Raw genomic sequence first — 20,570 nt, 5'->3', positions numbered from 1 at the left:
CTATTAGGCCACTTAAAAGTGTCCACATGGGGACCTGGGTGGCTCAGTCCGTTAAGCATCTGCCTTAAGCTCAGGTCATGATCCCAGGGTCCTGGGACTGAGTCCCGCATCAGGCTCCCTGCTCAGCGGGGGTCTTCATCTCCCTCTGCCCCTCCCCCTACTCATATGCAATCTCTCCCTCTCTCTCTCTCTCTCTCTCTCTCTCTCTCTCGGGCACACACATGGACGCAAAAATAAATAAATCTTTTAAAAAATGCCCACATTAAACTCAACTCTAAATAAGGTACTCAAATCATTACATTAAAAAAGTTTGAATCTAAGATTTCTATCCATCTAAGAAGCCACTGAGACTTACCTGTGTGCCATACGTACTGAACCCATACATATGTGCTAGCAGCAAAAAAAAGCCATTGTATGGGGATGAACAGCAGACATATTATATTTGACGTGAATGCTACACAAACAAAAAATACTGAGAAGGCCTAAAGGAAAAAAACAAAACAAAATTAAAAACACATCTTAGAACTTGTTATTTTCAAACAGATTATTAAAAGCATGTTGGACAAAACCTCTGAAACTGGCATGCTAGAACTATAGAACAAGTGACAACAAGAAATTGTAAACATTTAAAACCCACCATATAAAAAGCAGAGGTTAATTCAATATTAAAAAGTAATCCTATTTATGTCCTCAAATCATGAAGAACGGGACCAGAACAAGCTGAGGTTGGGTCCCAGGGAGTTCATTTGGATTTCACAGGCGGGTTACCTAAAACAACTAGCATTTTAACACAGAAAAGTCTCCTCTCGCCTCCTAAAACATTTCTAAAGAACCTCATTCTTGAAGAACAGCCTGCTGGAGCACAAATGAACCATGATAGTAAGAATTACGCTGATGTCGAGGATTTTAATAATGCAGCCTTTCTCTGGACACACCACTAGGTATTCCCAAGAGGACATGAGCCCAAAGCCATCTTTTTGAGGCTCTGGATTTCTGAGTAGAAGAGTTCCAGGTTTAAGGTGTAGTCACGGAACACAAGAGAACTGAAGATCAACCAAGGGAACAAGCCCAAGCCTGTGCCCTTGCTCTAAAATCCAGTAGTTTTTAAAACACAGCCTGGGGATTCCCAGGGTCGGTGGGGGGATTGGGGGTGTCTCTGAGATCCTTTCAGTGGATCTTCCAGGTCAACACCACTTTCATAACAATATTAAGATGTCATCCGCCTTTTCCATGCTCATTCACTCGGGACTAAGGTGGCTTTTTTGAGAAGCTACATAATACGTGATATTGCAATTCACTGAGTTCAGAAGCAAATATGAAAATGCAGCTGTCTTCCATTAAGCCAGACATTAAAGACATTTGCAAAAATGTAGTCAATCTTCTAATTTTTTTGTTTTGGAAAATATAGTTATTTTTCATTTAAAAATGTAATTTACATTAACATGTAATGGGTTTGTTATTATTTTTAAGTGAATTAATAAACATTTAAATTCATTTTCAGTTCTGATTTCTAATAGAGTAAATATGGATAGATCTAATCCAGATAAATAAAAGCTTCTTAGAATCCTATGTAGTTTTTAAGAGTTTAATGGGACCCTGAGACCACACAGTTGGAGAACCACTGCTCTAACTCTAACCCAATCACTAACACGGTGATAGGGCTGCAGAAGTACTTCGGAGTAAGACTGGGTAATCATTGCTCCTTCACTACTCTGTCTCCCTCCCAAGGTCTTTGTCCCTCCCCTTCTTTTCACTGAAATGGCAGAGGAGGGGGTAAAATGATTTGATCATAGGTTTTTTTTATCATCAGTTTCTGAAGATTTTCTTAGAAAATTAAACCCCTTGCACTTGAAAAATATATTAATAAACATACCAGTCCCTGGTATCTGAAGGAATCATAGACGCTTCTGATGAAAAGCCAAAACGGCCACAGGTATTCAAATCTGAACTCCAGGACAAAATCTGCAAGGAGGACAAGTGCCCACACTACCAGAAATTTCAGGTATAAAAATGTACTGCAAAGCATAAAAATAAAGAGTTAATTCAAGGTCGCTGGTGAAGCACTAGAAAAAGAAAATGCACTGTTTTCTTTACGAGACAAAAAATATCTTCACATATCATGTAAACAACGGCGATAAAGGACAGAGAGAGATGTTGCTACAACCCACCTAAAGTTTAAAAGCTTTGGCATTCACTTTGAGACCCACAACTATCAAAGTAGGATGGTGACCCAAAATGCCTAATTCTATTTAAGATGGAAAAAAATTTTTACATTTCACCACTATTTTAAAATGTGCTAAGTGTCTTATTTAAAATACTGCAACACTCTCAAAATTACAGCTTTCCAGCTATTCTTCATTAGAAGAAAATGTCACGGTTGAAAGGCTTCGAATTTGCTGTTTCCCCACCCCTCTACATCTGTTTGAAGAGTCTCTGAAATTCTTAATGCACATCCCTACACGCCTGAAGGATTCTGTCTTTTTCCCTCTTTTCTCCTCTTGCCTTTCTATGTAGTATTCACCTGCATTAACCAAACAAACACCAAATGACTTCCCCAGATAGAAACTAACTTAGGGAGCAGTTGCCAATTACTACTGTGGGTTGTGAGAACACAAAACGTACATTAAAGAAAAAAATCCTAAAGTACCCCAGCCTTGCTGTAGCTAAGACGTAACATGCGTGCTTCCAGCTCCCTCCGGATTTATTTAAGTAGAAGCAGATTTCCATATGCCAGGCAGGACACATATTCAACCACTGCGGCAGCTCAAAACAAGGCAAGGACATGGATTAAAATCTCAAAGTCCATCTTCTGGTTCATGAGTTGTACAACAGATAGCAGAAGCCTTTAGATTAATAAGCCCCTTACTAATAAGCCCCTAATTCTATGTCCTTAACCCAATCGATTCTGGAGCAGGGTAAGTTTAGGCACTTAAAAAAAAAAAAAAAAGATTTTCTTAGATATAGATTGGAAATACCTAAAATTCACTTTGATTTGGGCCAGAGCCTTGTATGCTGCTTTGTAATACAAACATTCCGATATTGATGTGATTACATTAGCTGTTTGAATATACACCACCAACAACAAAATCAAGACTTTAATAAATTATTTTCAAGTATATTAAAATAAACTACAGAAAAACTTATAAACTTGGGGGGTGGTAGACAACAAAAGCAAGATCCAGCACTGAGGATTCTTTCTGTGCCCTCTGAAGCCACAGGGGTAAAAAGATGTCAAGGACAGACAGGTATGACCCTCAATGATACAGTAGCATAATGAGACATTATGTGCAACTAGGGGCAATTTCTAATACTAACTCTTGGTAGAACTTCTTAGGGCTTGACAGTAAGTTTCGACTAAGAGGTTTGCTATACAATCAAGGAACCCAAGGCAAACCAGAAGAAAACAGGCTTGCACTCTAAGTCCCACCTTTTAGTTTCATTTCACTAGAATCGTATTAGCCAGATGAAGAAGGAGCCCTCATTCTCACCCATTAAAAACCCATCACTGATCTGGGCACCTGGGTGGCTTAGTCGATTAAGTGTCTGCCTTCAGCTCAGGTCATGATCCCAGGGTCCTGGGATCGAGTCCCACGTTGGGCTTCCTGTTCAGCGGGGAGCCCGCTTCTCCCTCGGCTCCTACCCCCGCTTGTGCTCTCTCTCTCTATCAAATAATTAAATAAAATCTTTAAAAAAAAATCCATCACTGATCACAGTGGAGAGCAAGGCGTATTTTACTAGAAGGAACAATTGAGTCATGTAGGCATTTGGGAACACAAATCTAGTTTCAAACTAGATTTCTAAGCTGCTTGGCTTTAAAACTGAAAGGTTTTTCCTTGTCTCTAGAACTGTTTCTAGGTTTTAAATAAGTGATAATAGCCTCTCATCCCTGTTTCTAAGGCATTTAAGAAATGGCACACATGGAAATGTTTTTATCTCTCCAATGAACACTTTTTCCCATGGGGCTGCCTCTGGATGAGGTGAATGAGATGCGCTGAGTACACCATTGAGTGTAGTCATCACCACTCCCCAAGTGGAAAAGGTAGAGTACTACCAACTGTCTCTGTCCCAAATGCTCCCAAGGCATGGCAGGATCCCAGTCTAGCAGGCAACATTCCGTTGCACTATTTACATAGCATTATCCAAAGAATGACAGCCTATTGAATACTTTCTAATAACCCAATCATTTAAACCGAAGGGAATACAGAAATGATCATCTTTGCAACCATGACTACTCTTTTTCAAGTCTGTGACTTCAAGAGAGTTCCTTTTTATATATTTCATTTCTTTTCAAAAAAACTGCTTTCGTACTTTCATGTTCCTTGACACCCAGCTCTTCCTGAGTCACAGTTTAGAAGTACAGATATCTAAGGAAACTTGACCTTTCACAAACATATGCCATACCCTCAACTTTCCTCAGGCTCCCCTTTTAGGTGGGCCCGCCTCTAAAACTCAAGAGGCGATCTAATTAACAAATCAGATTTTACAAGTTTTGCAAAGAGAGTTCTAGAGTTTAGTTGCACGAGCATGTGAATATATATATTGTTACTGAACTGTACACTTAGAAACAGTTAAGATGCTGAATTTTACATTGCGTTTGGCCACACTTTTAAATATATATAAATAAGTAATTCTTTACTCATCTTTAAAAAAAAAAAGTTGACTTGACTTTACGACTAGTACTGAATTCTACTGATTCATTTCTGCCTTCAGGGTTTTAGAAAGTTTAAGACAATTGCCTGAGTCAGTATTCACTTAGTCCTCTGTATCAGTAAATTATGCTTACTAATCCTTCTACAGGTACATGTAGAAAAGTTAAAGAACAAGTAATCTAAAATGACTGCTTATCAGTGTAAAAACCCTAATTCTTTTCCTTCCATGTTCTGAAGGTCATAAGATTTTGCCAAATCCAAAGAGATGACATTCTAATGGGGAGAGAAAGTTAGTTTTTAAGCCATTAGAGAATTCTAAAATATTTCTTTTAAACCATGAAGAGAATGTGATTAAATATAAAATATGTTTATACATACAGTTCACAACATGGTTCATAACTTGATGTTACTTTCTCTGATCCAAACATGTTTATGAATAACTATAAAATATCTTGAACAAAAATTTAAAGCATAACTACAATGAAAAGATATTTTCCATAATGATATAATGAAACAAGGGCAGACCAATAATGTCTTTTGATAGTCTTACAAGCTTCTGTTCTGGATGCCAGTGAAATTAAGAAGAGACATGTGCAATTATTAGGCTTAATGGTGGTGATTCTTTCAAAGTGGTTATTAACTATAAGTTTCTTTCCCCTCCCCCATTCTATTCCTACCCTTGCCATTGACAACCATTTTTAACCTGAATCTATTTGGCAGTACTCTTCACCTATGGATTAATCATCTATGATTAATGAGAAGCAGTACTGAACATTTTTCTTTTTCCAAGTAAAGTGCACCTTCTTTCTAGTACCACCAGCTGCTGTCACTTAGGTCATTTTCTAGAGCCCACATAATTACCATGGTGTGGCCATCAATCCTCAGTACCTGACCTTTTCCCTAGGCAGACTAATGGCCATTTAGTTCACTTGGTCCTCACCGCAGAAATGACTGCAGAATATTTCACTGGCTGTGCTAGTGGCCATCTATCTCAATCCCTGGCTTTCCTGTCATCTCTGTAATAGCAACTGTGAATTGCTTTTAGCTTTCAGTATGTAGCATGATACTTCTTACACCAAACTGCTGTCTTCTCTGTCATCAAATACCTCTCCCTACTCCACATCACCTCTAGAATATTCATCCAGCCTCTTGTCCAGCTGATATTCCTACTGCAACCTGAGTAAGTGTAATTATAGTCCTGCTACTCAAAGTGTGGTCCACGGACCAGCATCATCAGCATCATCAGCATCACTATGAGCTTTTTAGAACAACAGTATTTCAGGGCCCATCCCAGACCTATTTCATCTAAGCCTACATTTTCACTCGGTCCCTAGACTATTTGTGTGTACATTAAAACTTGAGAAGTACTGGCCCATGGTATAAACTTCTCATTGTCATGGAACTTCCACTGAATTCCACAATGTCTCAGAAAGAAAACAACTATCTACTTAGATAATCAGTACTTATCTCCAAACCCTTAGCTCTCTTTCCCTCAACTGGGAACACTGTTCAGGGTTGATTCTTCCATTTTCTTACTTTTCTTTCTGAGTCACAGACAAGATCCCCACCTAAGTACAATTTAACCAAACGAAGCAATTCTATTACTATACTCATCCTTCAGCACACAACACAAATATCACTTCATTAAAAAAAGGCCCCCCCGATCCCAAAGTAAAGACTGTTACCCCATTATATGCTCACATAGGATTCTGTACCATAAGAACATTTAATCACAGTTATAAATAAATAGTATTTTATTTAATTAACTGTTTAAATGTAAAGTCCACAAGAACAAAAGAGTTGCCTATTTTGTTCCCTGCTTTATCCTCAGTGCCCAGCAGAGCACCCTGCACACTAAAGAAATCCAACCAGTATTTGCTGAATGAATGGCCTACAACGCACAAGAGTGTTTAGGATTGACAGTAAGGCCTTTACCAAAGTACACACTTAAAATGAAGGTAGACAGAGAAATCATGCACAGGTGACTGGGAAGGGTATCTGAACAAAGCAACATCAACAAAGGTAACAAATACAGATTCTGCTCCAAAGATTACTATGTACTTGCTCCCAATCTGTTCTGGTCTTCAATAGGAACAAATTAATCTAATCAGCCTTGCTCTGCGAACCAGACTAGCACTCCATTTGGCCTGCCTGCCACTGGCTCGGCCTACAGCGGGGGCTCTCAAAGTGTCTTCTGTTAGCCTAACATTAAAGAAATCTACAAAAATGTAAAGCCACACTACTCTTCTCATGGACTTATGATTTTTATATCAGCTTATAATTATTTAAAATGTGTCTGTCTTAATTTCTAATGCAGTAAATATTGATAGATACAACCTATATAAACCAAGAGTGGAAAGAGGTCCTGAGACAAAAATAATTAAGAAATGTGGTGGACTACAGAAAGTTGTGCAGAGCATCAAGATAAAACGGCCTAGCCCCCGCTGCTATGTGCTGCACCTGCCTCCCGACGTGCAATCCAGACAGGAGGATGTCTGAGAAGACCTAAGCTACTCCTTATTTTTCTTTTCTATTCTAGGCCTCCTATAGACTGCCAAGAGAACCTTTCAAGTGTCAATTACACACACACACACACACACACACACAGCCACTGCAATGACAAATCTAGTGTAAAAAGTGACCAGTTTAGAAAGAATAAAGAAAACCTAGAATAGAAATCACTTTTAAAAGCTTTTAAGAATTGTGTGGTGGGGTGCCTGGGTGGCACAGTTGGCGAAGCGACGGACTCTTGGTTTCGGCTGGGTTCATGAGCTGGGGCTTGTGAAATCAAGCCCGGTACCGGTCTCCGTGCGAAGACTGCTTAGGATTCTCTCTCCCTTTGCCCCTTCCAACCCCCGCCCCGCCACGTGCACACTCTCTCTAAAATAAATAAATAATTCTTAAAAAGAAAAAGAGAATTGTGTGGTATAGCATTTTTACGAAGGATTATAGAGACTGCAGAGATAGCAAGGATAGGTATTGTAACTTAACACAACTGGAGAATTTAGAGTTTTAGAAATTCTGCTTCAAAAACACTTTCACCTAAAAAAAAAACAACAAAAAAGCAAACCACACCACTTTCAACAGTGTGGACTCCGTGAGGTTTGGGTTGGGGGGCGCAGAAGCGCATGAGGAGAACGAGAACCACCCAGAGGATTACACTTCGTATCTTCAGCAGTAGCAATCAGCTACCTAATCACACCTTACACTTACATCACATGGGTAATTTTTCCAAATGTTTTCATATTAATTATCTCATTTTAGCCTTACAACTGTGAAATAGGCAGGGTAGTTATTACCCTTTCATAGGAAAGAAACCTGAGGAACCAGGAACTGAGAAGCTGTGGGGCACTGTTGAAAGAGCACAGAAACAGGAGTCTGGAGACCACAGAGAGGTGAATTCTACGTGGAATGCTGTGCTGCGGCTAAAAAAATAGATGAATACATTTCCATGAAAAGAAATGGAGAAGAGATTAAGTGAGGAGAAAAGCCAAGAAACTTTTCTGTAAAATGGAATCCTATTTTTGTTAAGGAAGAAATACACACGTTTGCTTATACAGAAAAAAAGAGAAAAATGATACTTAAAAATTATATAAGAGTGATCATCCCAGAGCAGGAGTACTAAGGTCTGCTGCATTATGCTAATACACGATCATGTTCATTTTTCCATAACAAGTATGTGTTACTCTTATTTTTTTAACTCTTCATTCTGAAATAACTTTGGACTTACAGAAAAGTTCCATGAACAGTACAGAGTTCCCTTATATCTTTCACTCAGAATCCACAAATGATAAAACATTTTATCACGTTCTTGTTATCATTATCTCCCTATATATGTTTTATTGGGTTTTTTTTAAGTCAAAGTCAGGAAATTAACATTGACACGTTACTATTATCTGATCTAGACACCTTATTCAGTAATTATCTCACTAACATCCTTTATTTTCTTTAAAGATTTATTTATTTTAGCTGGGGTGGGGGAAGGAGGGAAAATCTCAAGCCGACTCCCTGCCGAGCATGGAGACTGACGCAGGGCTTGATCTCATGACCCTGAGATCATGACCTGAGCCAAAACCAAGAGTCAGACATTCAACTGACTGAGCCACCCAGGCACCCCTCACTAACGTCTTTTAAAACAACAGGTAAACAGGTAGAGCTCGATAAATCAATAGATCCTGGTCCCATCACATTTTGCACTGTTGTCGTATCTATACCGGTTTTTAAAAATTTATGTAATAGAGATTCTCTTACATATAATGTGAATTCTTACACATAAACACCACTCAGAAACGAAGTGGCACAATACTGTACAACAGAAAGAGGACAGACTTTGGGGTTAGACTGATATGAGCCTCTATCAAGTAACTAAACCTGGGACAACCATAGTTTCCTCACAAATGAAACTGAAGCTAGTACCCTTACTGGAACAAAACAAAACAATGAAGAAAAAATAATAATAGTAGTAAAAGCAAATAACTCTATGAGCAATTATCCGTGTCAGACACGATGCTAAGTTTTTACCCTTTTAGCAGTCCTATAAAGTAGGTGGTATATTTACCATCCTCATTTTACAGAGGAGAAAACTGAGGGCTAAAGCAAGTAAGTGACTTGTTCAAGGTCACACAACTAGTGTCAGGGACATTCTCTGAAGTCAAATTCAAAGGACTTTAAAGCCCGTATGTTTATTCATCACATGGGACTTTCTCATCTCACATTAGATACTCAATAAATATTATTTTCCTTCTTTATATCCTTTCCTATATACACATTCAACTTATATAATTCTTTAATTCTCCAACAGAACCAAGTTTTTAAAAAATGAGCTGATGTACTTTATGAAAGAATAAACCCTCAGTATCTCATTCATAAACTATGAATTTATAAACTTAATTTGTAAACACACTATGAAGCTCTGCAGAAAAAAAAATTAAAGTCAAACACTTTCTTTTTTTAAAAGATTTTATTTATTTGAGAGAGAGATATAGAGAGAGCAGGAGCGGGGGGCAAGGGGAGAGGTAGAGGAAGAAGCAGACTCCCCACTGAGCAGGGAGCCGGATGTGGGGCTCGATCCCAGGACCCTGGGATCATGACCTGAGCCAGAGGCAGACGCTTAACCGACTGAGCCACCCAGGCACCCCCTAAAGTCAAATATTCTTTACAGAAATAACTATGGCACAAAAGATGGGACAACTCAAGACTGCTTTCTAGTGAAATTCACACTCCTAGAATGATCATTGTGATAGAGAAACATGGAATTCAAAAATAAAAATATAATTCATTTTTTAAAAAGTCATAATTTCAATAAACCATGAGGTATATAGTTTGTCGAGCCCAGAGCAAGGCAAGAAAACAATGCTTATTACATCTGAGAAAGAAGACTCTAGCCTTAGTATTTCTCTCATATGAGACAGGAATTTTTGTTTGACCATGAACATGGCATTCATTCTCTCTATAACTCAAGTGCCCTCACTACAAGATAGGCAAAATACTGACTTTAGTACTGAGCAACTTACTCGGTTTTTAGAAGTGCTTTAAAGATGAACAAAGTAATAATATAATTTAAAAACAGAGCTAGACTGTTTCTAGCCACCTCCCCTGTGCTAGGTAAGGAAAGAGACCTCCAACAGTGTAAATCCACTAGTGACATCTACAGATACACCTCAAGCAGACTAGTTGCACCATTCCAACCCACTAAACGCAAAGCCTCTACAAAAGAAAAGGCAACAGAAGAGATGGATGAGGGGTAAATTATTTCTGATGTCACAATCCCATGACTCAATGTGAGTACATTGTCCTTAAAAGCAGCAGAGGAAAACAAAGAAATGAAAGTCAGGGCTATGAAGGGGCTTCAAAGTCTGGGGATGATAGGCATTTTGGAACGTTGATGAGCAGAGGCCAACTTGATATCAGTTAAGTTAAATGTCAAAGTAAAGATATAAAGCTTCAAAGAATAACATTCTAACAGCTGATTACGTCTTTTAAGTTTCCATTACCAGGATCCACGTGCCTAAAGGTGAAAGACCTTAAGGAAATAGTCACTCCTTGGGTATTTGAAGAAATTCATGATGGAAAAAAAAAAAAACATCTAGCAAAGGATATGTGTTTCCACTGTTGGTCTGTACCACCATACTTATGTAGCTTGTCGAGCAAACAACTTTTTTCTTCCGGACCTATTTCTTGAAAACGATCCAAGTAAAATAATTACACTCAAATCTAGTAAGCCTAGAGAATAAAAGTAATCAGTATCTTTGAAGAGCACACTAAATTTCATCAAGAAAAGTAACCCAGAGGTGCCTGGCTGGCTCAGTTGGTAGAGCATGCGGCTCTCAATCTCAGGGTTATGAGTTCGAGCCCCATAATAGGAAGGAAGGAAGGAGGGAAGGAAGGAAACCTAAATACAGTATTTCAAAGTGAAATAAAATTTCTATCTGACCCTCCAGACTCCACAAGGTATATGTTATATTTTATAATATCCCCTTAAGTATCACCTGGATGGTAGCCTAGAAAATGACAAAACAAAACAAAACATATATATATACACACAAAACCCCAAAGGGTTAATATCAGTGGGAAGATCTGGGAGAAATGGCCAAAGAAAAAGACTCTGGAAATATAAGTGCCTATAGAACAGGAACTGGCTCCAGAATATCTGGCAAATAACTAACAAGAAAGTGAAAATTGTAAGTTATTAAGTCTACCATTAAAATCAACCTCCAAATCTAGTGAGGTTCAAGAAAAGCCATGAGGAATCAAAGAAAAAGGAGACTATCACTAATAAAACAGGAAGCTTTAAAGCAAATAATCTGAACTCGATCACGTTCCCCCTTCCCCTGCCTCAACTTGTAGCAGAAATTTAAAGGGATTTTCAAAACATCTAATGAAACTAAACTGCCAAGAGTACTCAGACAAGAAGAATCATAAACAAAGTTGGAGGAAAGTACCTTTCTTTTAAGGTAATACACTCCTGGCAAAAACGAAGTACAAAACTCCAGTGTGGCAGATTTCTTTAAATGCACTTCATGGAAACTGCAAATATAAGGATTAGGTAAACACCTCACTGGAAAGATTAGTCAAAACTTACCCCCTTTCCCAACAGCCCTCAAAAACAATACAGAATCTATCACTTCCACGTCAGGTCCAGTGTGGCTGAAGTTAAAGCCTCCCAAGATTACCAAAATGCTTTTAGGCTGTGAGGTTGCAACACTGGTGTCTGGGGTTTCGGTTGCAGAACACACGCACAATCGAGGCAGCCAAGGGTCATGCCAGCCTCTAGTGGCTTTAATAAGCCTAGCCCAAAGGAGGCTAAAACTAGGCTTAGGAAACATCATTAATTAAAGAGGCAGGAAAAGCAAGAAAGTGAAATCTCTGGAGAGCAGATTATTTAGACTAGAGTCTGAAAAAGGAAATTAAGAAGCTGAGAAGGATGCAAACTTTGATCATTTCAAAAGTCAAAGGCCAGGAAACTCTCTTCTGAAACAAAGATGGGACAAGGTATTCTGTGAAACAGGGATGTCCCAAGTCCTCAGCTCCAGTTTGAAGGCGTGAAGCTGTCAAAGTCTAGAGTCAGGCACAGTCCTGCGCTGCCCAAGCTGCCGGCAGCATGCTACATGCAGAACCCGGCGCACGAGGACAGGAAGTATTCATAAATTCACGAGGGAAGGGGCACTTCCTTCAACCACCAGTAACAGAGATATAAAATAGTTTCCTGAAGCTTAACACATGTGCCTTACTTAAAATGCTTATTTTTTTTTTTTAAAGATTTTATTTATTTATGTGACAGAGAGACAGCCAGCGAGAGAGGGAACACAGCAGGGGGAGTGGGAGAGGAAGAAGCAGGCTCATAGCGGAAGAGCCTGATGTGGGACTCGATCCCAGATCACCAGGATCACGCCCTGAGCCGAAGGCAGACGCTTTAACGACTGCGCTACCCAGGCGCCCCCTACTTAAAATGCTTATTATGCCTACTTGGGCAAGTAACAATTTTAACTGCAGAGGCTTTCAACATAAACGTCTCTGCCCCTGTCTGCTACTTACCACACCTCATCTCATCTTCCCATTATAAAGTCAGTAATTCTCAGGGGGAAGGAAGTGGGGAACATGGCAAAGTGACAGGTGGGTAAACCACACGAGATCCCCTTAAGGCTTTTAAAAACTACATAGCACTCCAACCCCACCTCACCTGGAGAATCACTGCATGTAATTAGACGTTACTGTTGGGAGTGTCTGGTACATGTGTGAAGGCAGACAATGGACAGAGAATCACTGCCATAAAAACCCGAGGGCCTCTGAAACATCATCGTTAAGTGGGGTTATTTTACTTTCTTTTATTAATAACCGTTCCTTATCATTTCCAAAGTACTTCCACATCTATCTCATTTGAGTTAGAAAATACTCCCTCACTTAGTGGCGGCTACTTCATCATAAAATAGCACAGGGCAAAATAAAGCTGTTAATGCATCAGATGAACAACTAAAATAGCCACCTAAAATGTAATTCAACAAAAATATTTTTCCTTGAACAGAACGAAAAGTTCTTTGGAACCTCAAAACCACTGTCCAAATTTAAGAGAGCATTATGATGACCTACTCGACTATAAACTCCTTGAAGACAAGAAACTGTATCTCATCCTGTATCCTCCACAATTTTCTGAACGATGCAGGTTCTTAACTGAGTAGAATGAATTAGTTTATATTCATTTATTATTAACTCACATACTCAATATTTATTGAATACTGAATTCCTACTCTGGCTCTGTGCTGGCTCGGATTGTTTTTAAATGTGTTTTGAATTTTAGTTCTTAATAACATAAGAGAAAATTATCCCCATTCCCGCTTCTTTTCTCTTACTCTTAATTATTAATTTGACTGGAATAACATACCTGGACATTTCAATTTTCAAACAATGGGCACACATATAAATGTAGATAATCCTGATATGTCTAAATTCCATTTTCCTTCTACCTTGCCGCTGAAATAATTTTATCACAGTCATTATACTGACAATAATCATATCTTTTGACAATCACCTCAGTCACAGTTGCTGGATCGAAGCCCATGATTAAAAGCATCTCAGCAATAGGATTTTTTTCAGCAAGACCAAGCAGCAACTGACCCTTTGTTTTGACTACTCAACTTCTGTTTATAGCTGTAGCAAATCTTATGGTCTCTCTTGCCTCCTTAAAGAATAAACCAAACATGTTGAACTGTGATAACAACAACATGGTAAATAATATTTATATAGCCCGCTAGAATTTATAGAGTTTCACAAACTGAACATGAGCTCCTTTAGTCCTCAAGACTCATTTGAGAGATGAGAGAATGGGGCTCAAAGTGGCAGAGCTGGGATTCTGAGTACGAACCCAGGCCTCCCGATGCCTGCAGTCCAGTGCTCTCTTCATCACAGCTGCCTCCTTGCTATGCCCACACTCAAAAAGTTGTGCAGACTGAGAACATTAAAATAAGGTTCATGAAAGGTTATGCTGTGAAATAGTAGATAGTGATTATCAAAACTGTGAACAGAGCTTCAGAAAAAAACAAAGCTCTCTGTTTAATGAGACCAAAATTGGCCAGATGTTGAGAAACAAAATGGGTAATAGATGGCATGAAAAACAACTTAATATAGAGTTAAATTCGATGATCACAGAAATTCGATATTCACAAATCCTCAAACACCATAATTTATAACTAGCCTACTGATTGTTTGCTTTAGAAATTAAGGAAAAATTTCTAAATATTTAAAAAAAAAAGAATTGGAAAAAAACAAAACCATGATCTTGTTCTTTAGTCCAATGCTCCATATTATAAACTAAGAAACAGGTAAGTGAATTAAAACATTCATTTGATATATTATGCTCCAAAAGGAAAGACAGGTAGAAATATACGTAGGTCTTTGATTAACATCTAACTTAAACAATGCCAAACAGAGAAGGTTAAACAGATTTGAGAACTGTTGGGTTTTAAAATTTTACAGCGAAACTCTGAATAACTTGCATAGCATATTTACTTTAGGATAAGAACATTTGAATTCCAAAAGATCATCACTAAAATAATAGATCTTCATTAGACAATGAAGTCACATTGTTCACATTGATTGAGTGGTTACTACTGGGCAGGTTATTAAACTGGGCGTCATTTGTTCAAATATAAAGAGATGTCCAAATACAACAAATGTAAACAATATGGGATCCCCAGTCTTCTTTCTATAAAGGTATATCATCATATGTTACTGTGACTAGCAGCCATTCAAAGTCCTTGGTCTACAATTCTGTTTAATATGCTTTTTCTATTCTTGTGTCACTATTTAGTTGTTCAAATCTTTTTCAATGGGCAGGAAAAAAATCCTGCCTAAAGGATCATAGTGTCTTCAACTTGAAGAGGCATTTCCCCCCACCCATTAAATCTGTAGGAAAATGGTTTTTGCTTTTTCACTTTCAGTTTAAACGGTCAGGTTTGACTGATTCAGCATGGATTTTGACCTGTTTTACTGACCGCTGCACCCTCATAGCTAGAACAGGGCCTGGCACATAGTACATACATTTGTTGAATGAATGAAAGAATTACTCCTATGATCTATGGCTCATTACATAAGGATATATCTATATAGAAGGATAAATACACATATGAACTTTATACTTTGACTTCTTAATGCTTAAACTCGAAATAAAGAAAACCCCTGATGTTTACATCACTCAGCTGCTTGTGAAAAGCAATCTTCCATATATGTAAACAACAGCATGTGCAAGGTATACAGTTATGCTAAGACTTGGTCATTAGCTTGGTGACAACTTGGGTGTTACCAGCTACCTCACATATTTCTCCAAGTCCCACAGCTCGGAAGAGCTAAATTGTAAAATGCCACGAAGACTCAATTAAGCCAATACGCACATGCTGAGAATTCTCTTTTGTAAACTAATTATTTCTCCATCGAAATCATTTATCAAGGCGAGTACCATTCAGAATTAACATTCTAAGAAACAGAAAATAACAGGTCGTACACAAGTTCTGCGTAAGAAGCTGTGATTGTCACTAAGTTGCCCCACGAACCTGTTGTCCTTCTCCCCCTCAGAGCAGTGAATTCAGTTTCTATTTAAAGGGACACTGCTTTTTTCTTTCCAGAAGAAAAAGAAAATTGTGAGTTTGGAAAAAAAAAAATCCCTTTTAAAAGGTTCGAAGAAAACTATCTGCTTAGAATGGTCAAAATAATGTTTGCTGAGAAAATGGTCATCAACTCCTTCTGAGTCTGGAGCGGGGCCACAGGGCATGATTAGGGGGTATCGGCTTCAGCCCTCGGTGCCAGGTCTGAGATCCCGCAAGAGAAGTAGAGGGCGAAAGAAGGGGCAACGTGGCCACCTGCCCAGTCTGCCGGGGACCGTGGGACCACTGTCTACTCCCAACTTTGTCAGCCTTTCCCCCTACTGCATATGGTCCACGCGCCTCCCGACTCAGGCCGGCGACTCCCAGGCCAGAGCGGAACTGAGGGGCCAGCGGAGGCCCGGCGGCCCCGGGAGCGGCCCGCGGGCCCGGCGGCGCTGGCTAGGAGCGCGGGAGGGGAGGGGGCTCGCCGCCCCTCCCCCCGGCGGGGCCAGGGAGCTCCCAACGGCGGCTCGGCGGCTTCCTCGGCCAGCGCCCGCCGCGCCCTCCCCGCCCGGCCGGCGGCCCTCGCCACGCCCCGCGCCCCCGGGGCGCACCTCTTCGGGCCGGCCGGAGCCCCCCGGGCCGCGCTCCTTGGGAGAGGCCCCCGGCGCGGGCGTGCGGCCTAGTCGGGGTTACATAACGGGGCCGGGCCCCTCCGGAACCGACCAGGGGCCGCGGGGCCCACGAGGGCGGAGGCGGGGGCGCCGCCGCTCACCTGCCGTAGATGCCCTCGGTGATCCGATTCCGCTTCAGGGGGCGGCGGAGCTTACTGCAGTCGGCGTTCCGCCGCTTCATCCTCCCGCTGGGGGGCCGGGTGCCCGCGCCGCCTCCGCCGCCGTCTCTCACCTCAGCCGCCGCCGCCGCCGCCGCCGCCGCCGGCCCGCCCCGCGTCGGGCCTGGACTCTACCCCTGGGGCCGGTCACACAGACATGGAGCCAGCACCCGGGGGGAGGGGGGTGGGACGGGGAGGGGGGGCTCAGAGCCTCCTCCGCCTTCGGAAACAAAGAAATGACAATTCCGGGGCCCGCCCGCCCCAGCACCAGCCAGCCGCCTGCCCCGCCTCCTCGGCTCCGACGGACGGCCCCCGAGGCCAATCGAAGGCGCCGCTATACCGCTGCCGGCCAATCCAAGGGCCCGCTGAGGCAAAACGGACTCGAGAACCCGCCTCTTTGAAGGACGGAAGAATGCGCCAATCATTATAGTGTCTGTGTGAGTGCCTGGGCCTATCAGAAAAGATTTAAATAGAGGCTTATAAATAGGCCCTATAAATATAACATCCTATATTATGCTTTATTGCGAAGGTACACTTCATGACTGTTGGATTGCGTTGTATTATAACCCATGCTAGAGCATACCGTGGTATATTCATTGCCCGCTATCACTAGCACTATATGAAATCGGGAGGCCTGGGTTTGCGGCATGTGCTGTTTCTGCGCTGACATGTGCTCCAGTCAGTCGCGTTATTATGTAAGGGGCTCGCAGCATCCTCCCCCTCCGGGAGCCTCCGGGGTCAGCGCCGGGGGCCCTTTCTGCGGATCCTGGAGCGTTCGGCCAGGCGGGCCGCGTCAGCGCGCGACGGGGGTACGAATGACAAAGCAAACCCCACACACACATACACACACACACACCCTGCCAGCTCCCGGCGACGTGGTGACAGCGCGGCGGCCAATCGGAAGAGGTGCGGGGCGGGGCTGCTGCGGTCCCGCCCCCTGGAGGGCGCGTCACAGGGGGCGGGGCCGTGGGTGCGCGCGACGTCGCGCTTGGCTGCTGGGGGTGTGTGGGGCGGTGCGACCCTCGCTCCACGTCCGCAGGGCGGGCTGTGCGGCTGGCTCCGCTGGCACCGCGCCGGCTGGACACGGCGAGCGTCAGCGTCGGGGACGTGTCTGTGCCGCGCGAGGGGCCGATGCCGCGGGGACTAAGGGAGGCCGCTCCGCGGTGAGGGCCGGGCTTCTCAGATGTTGGGACACTGGCCAGCGACCCCTCACCGGACCCTCCTAGAGCACCGATTTCGGGCCAGGCACCGTACTGAGTGCTTTGCATTTACTTGCTCATTTACTCCTTATTACTCCCTTGCAACCTAGGTATGGCAAAATCACCTTAGAAAAGACAGCAAAGATTCTTTAAAAAAGAATGTCATTAAAGCAATCTGGAACCCGTCAAAAAGTAGCTGAAGGGAGAAGAAAGACCCATGGATCTCATCACCTTAACACTACCACTATCAGTATTCTAAATTTTTTTTTCTTTCCTATTTCCCCCCATGGGTGATATTATTATTACTATTACTGCTATTATTACTAAACAGAGTAGTGATCATACTAGATGTTCAACTTTGTATTCTGTTCTCTGTGTGTGTGTGTGTGTGTGTGAGAGAGAGAGAGAGAGAGAGTAAATCAATAGTTTATTAAGTGAAGATACAGAAAAAGCTCTCGAGTGAGAGGGGTCCCGACAGGGTTGCCACTGAGGGCTTTTAGGGTTGTTCTTTTTGTATTCTGCTCTTTAACGTAAACATTGTCCTGTGTTATTATGCATCCTCCCTAAACGTCTCTGATGGTTGCTGAATCTCCTATCAAGTGGCTGTACCAACTTAACCACACACCAACAGTGGGACTGTGAGGTGGTCTTCCAGCATATTTTAAAAACTATCAGGAAGTAGATGGTTTCTGGTTTTGTCCTGAGTTAGGGTGGACCTCTTCCTGCCCTATAATCACCCCCTTAACCAACACCCACCCCAAGGAGGAACTTGTAATTTGTATCAAATTCATCATCCTCATCTGTTGTCCTCCCTTATTTTATCTTGCTCACGAATCTTTAAAGATCATCCAACGCCTGAAAACATTCTCTCTCTCTTTTTTTAAGATTTTATTTATTTGACAGAGAGAGAGACAGCGAGAGAGGGGACACAAGCAGAGGGAGAGGGAGCCCAACGCTGGGATCATAACCTGAGCCAAAAGCAGACGCTTAACGACTGAGCCACCCAGGCGCCCCATGAAAACCATTCTCTTTGTTGTTGCATCCAGAGCTGTCACACTGGCAACCCAGTCTCCAGGCCAGCAAGCCTTATCTACTCACTGTCCTCAAACCCACTGCAACCTTATCTTCCCTCCTTCTTGCCTTTGCTCCCACACAGAGCATCTCCAGCAGTGCTGCTCCTAAGACGTGTTTTCTTGGGTGAGCCTTGTTCATCCACCAAGGATGAAAGCTTCTTAGGGGATTGGATCCATACCCTGAAGAGATGCAGTTTTGAAAAATTGCAAGAGTACCTTCCTTCTCAGACCAGGACTGAAATTCCAGCTTGGCCACTTACTAGCTTGGGCAAGTTACAGAATCTTAGAACCTCTGTTTCCACTTGGGTATGTTTTAAGGCTTACAGGATAATGAACTTTCGGGGCCAGGTGTGCAAGCAATTACTGTTAATAGTATACTTGTTTTTCATCCCTCACTTCTCTCCAGCATGTTGATAAAGTGGCACTGGGGGGCCAAGTATAACAAACTCTGTGAGCTCAAACTTCCACCAAGGCTGCCCATCATTGTGAAAGGGTCTGAATGGAATGCTCTGCTTGGAGCAGCAGAAAAATGCTTCAGCTGCCAAGGTGAATTGGATCATGGAGGAGGATACAAGCAGGACCTAAATCAATATGCTGGAGGCTTGAATGCATTAGGAAGGTTATATGATAAGATCCTGGCTCCCGACTCCATGGGGCTCCAGATCTGAATAGCCATCAACTCCATGACTACAAGGTTCCGGATTACCTGGGCCAGAGACAAACAGCCAACTCAGTAAGGTTACAACAGGGCCATATCCATGGTCTTTTCCACTCCCCCTCATGTCCCTGTTATCTAGGACAGTGCCATGGCACACCGTGGGACAAATAGGTGAGTAATCCAGGAAAAGATGACAGAGGTGCTAGAGCTCACTGTCTAGCCTACCATCCTGATAAGGACATTCCATGCCATGTCAGAAGTGTAGAGTGACTGGGAGTTACCCTCAGGCATAAGGCTACAGGGGAGAAAGAGAAAGAACAGAGAAAATCTGGAGGTCTGTGTTCCAGTCCCAACCCCCTGGTGTTGAGTTACCTGCACAGAGCTCTGCCAAGATCCCCTCTGGAGACTCTTCAAGCTCTATGTTTAGAAACAGGTCATATTAGCTCCATTTTACAGATGAAAACAGGCTCAGAGAAAATAAAATTATGCAGCTGGCTTGGTAGAGCAGTTTAGCTCAAGGAACAGCTGAGTGAGATCAACCTTTGATACTACAGGCCATATCTGGTGCCTAGAGTTGGTTATTGATGATTAGGTTTATTGATCTGGTGATTGGCTAGAGTGGGATGGCAAGAATGGTCCCCTTGTCAAGAGCCCACAGTAAGGCTGCCCTTCTCCATTTCGTTCTCTCTCACTCCTCCTGCCCCAGCCAGACCATCTCTTTTCCTGGCCCACCCTAGCCCAAGCCCCTTTGGGCTCTAGTCAAGTGCCAGCCTTTCCCCTTCTGAGCCCTCAAATGGCTCTTTGGGATCCTGAGGGCACAGACCTGGGCAGAGATGAGACAGGCCTCTTGCTGGCTACAGAGACCCCAGCTCTGCACACTCCATCAGCAGTCAAGAACCAGTGGAGATCTGTGGCCATTTTACAAATGAGTAAGACAGGGAAGGGGAATCATTTATTCTCATTCAAAAGACTAGCTCCCAGTCAAGAATTCAGGGCTGTCCCTCCTCTTCTCCTGGGATGTTTGCTGGGCAAGGGGTTGAAATTTACACTTGAGTTTCACAGCTCAGAGTAGCTCAGAATAGTCTGG

General features: G+C 42.3%; 1 protein-coding gene across 1 annotated transcript in view; it reads right to left on the bottom strand.

Annotated features, from left to right (window-relative positions):
* MACO1 (macoilin 1) overlaps positions 1 to 16,747 on the bottom strand; it is a 61,138-nt gene extending 44,391 nt beyond the window's left edge. The window contains exons 1-3 of the mRNA XM_026517010.4: positions 16,497 to 16,747; positions 1,874 to 2,015; positions 356 to 482 (exon numbers count right to left, since the gene is read on the bottom strand). Coding sequence (XP_026372795.1) covers positions 356 to 482; positions 1,874 to 2,015; positions 16,497 to 16,576 — 349 coding nt within the window. The 5' untranslated portion in view covers positions 16,577 to 16,747. The remainder of the gene's footprint in view (positions 1 to 355; positions 483 to 1,873; positions 2,016 to 16,496) is intronic.
* Between the last annotated feature and the right edge of the window lie 3,823 nt (positions 16,748 to 20,570).

Source organism: Ursus arctos, unplaced genomic scaffold, assembly GCF_023065955.2.
Source record: "Ursus arctos isolate Adak ecotype North America unplaced genomic scaffold, UrsArc2.0 scaffold_32, whole genome shotgun sequence".
Lineage (NCBI taxonomy): Eukaryota > Metazoa > Chordata > Mammalia > Carnivora > Ursidae > Ursus > Ursus arctos.
Note: the sequence above shows the minus strand (reverse complement) of the source record. Positions and strands in the feature narration are given on the sequence as shown.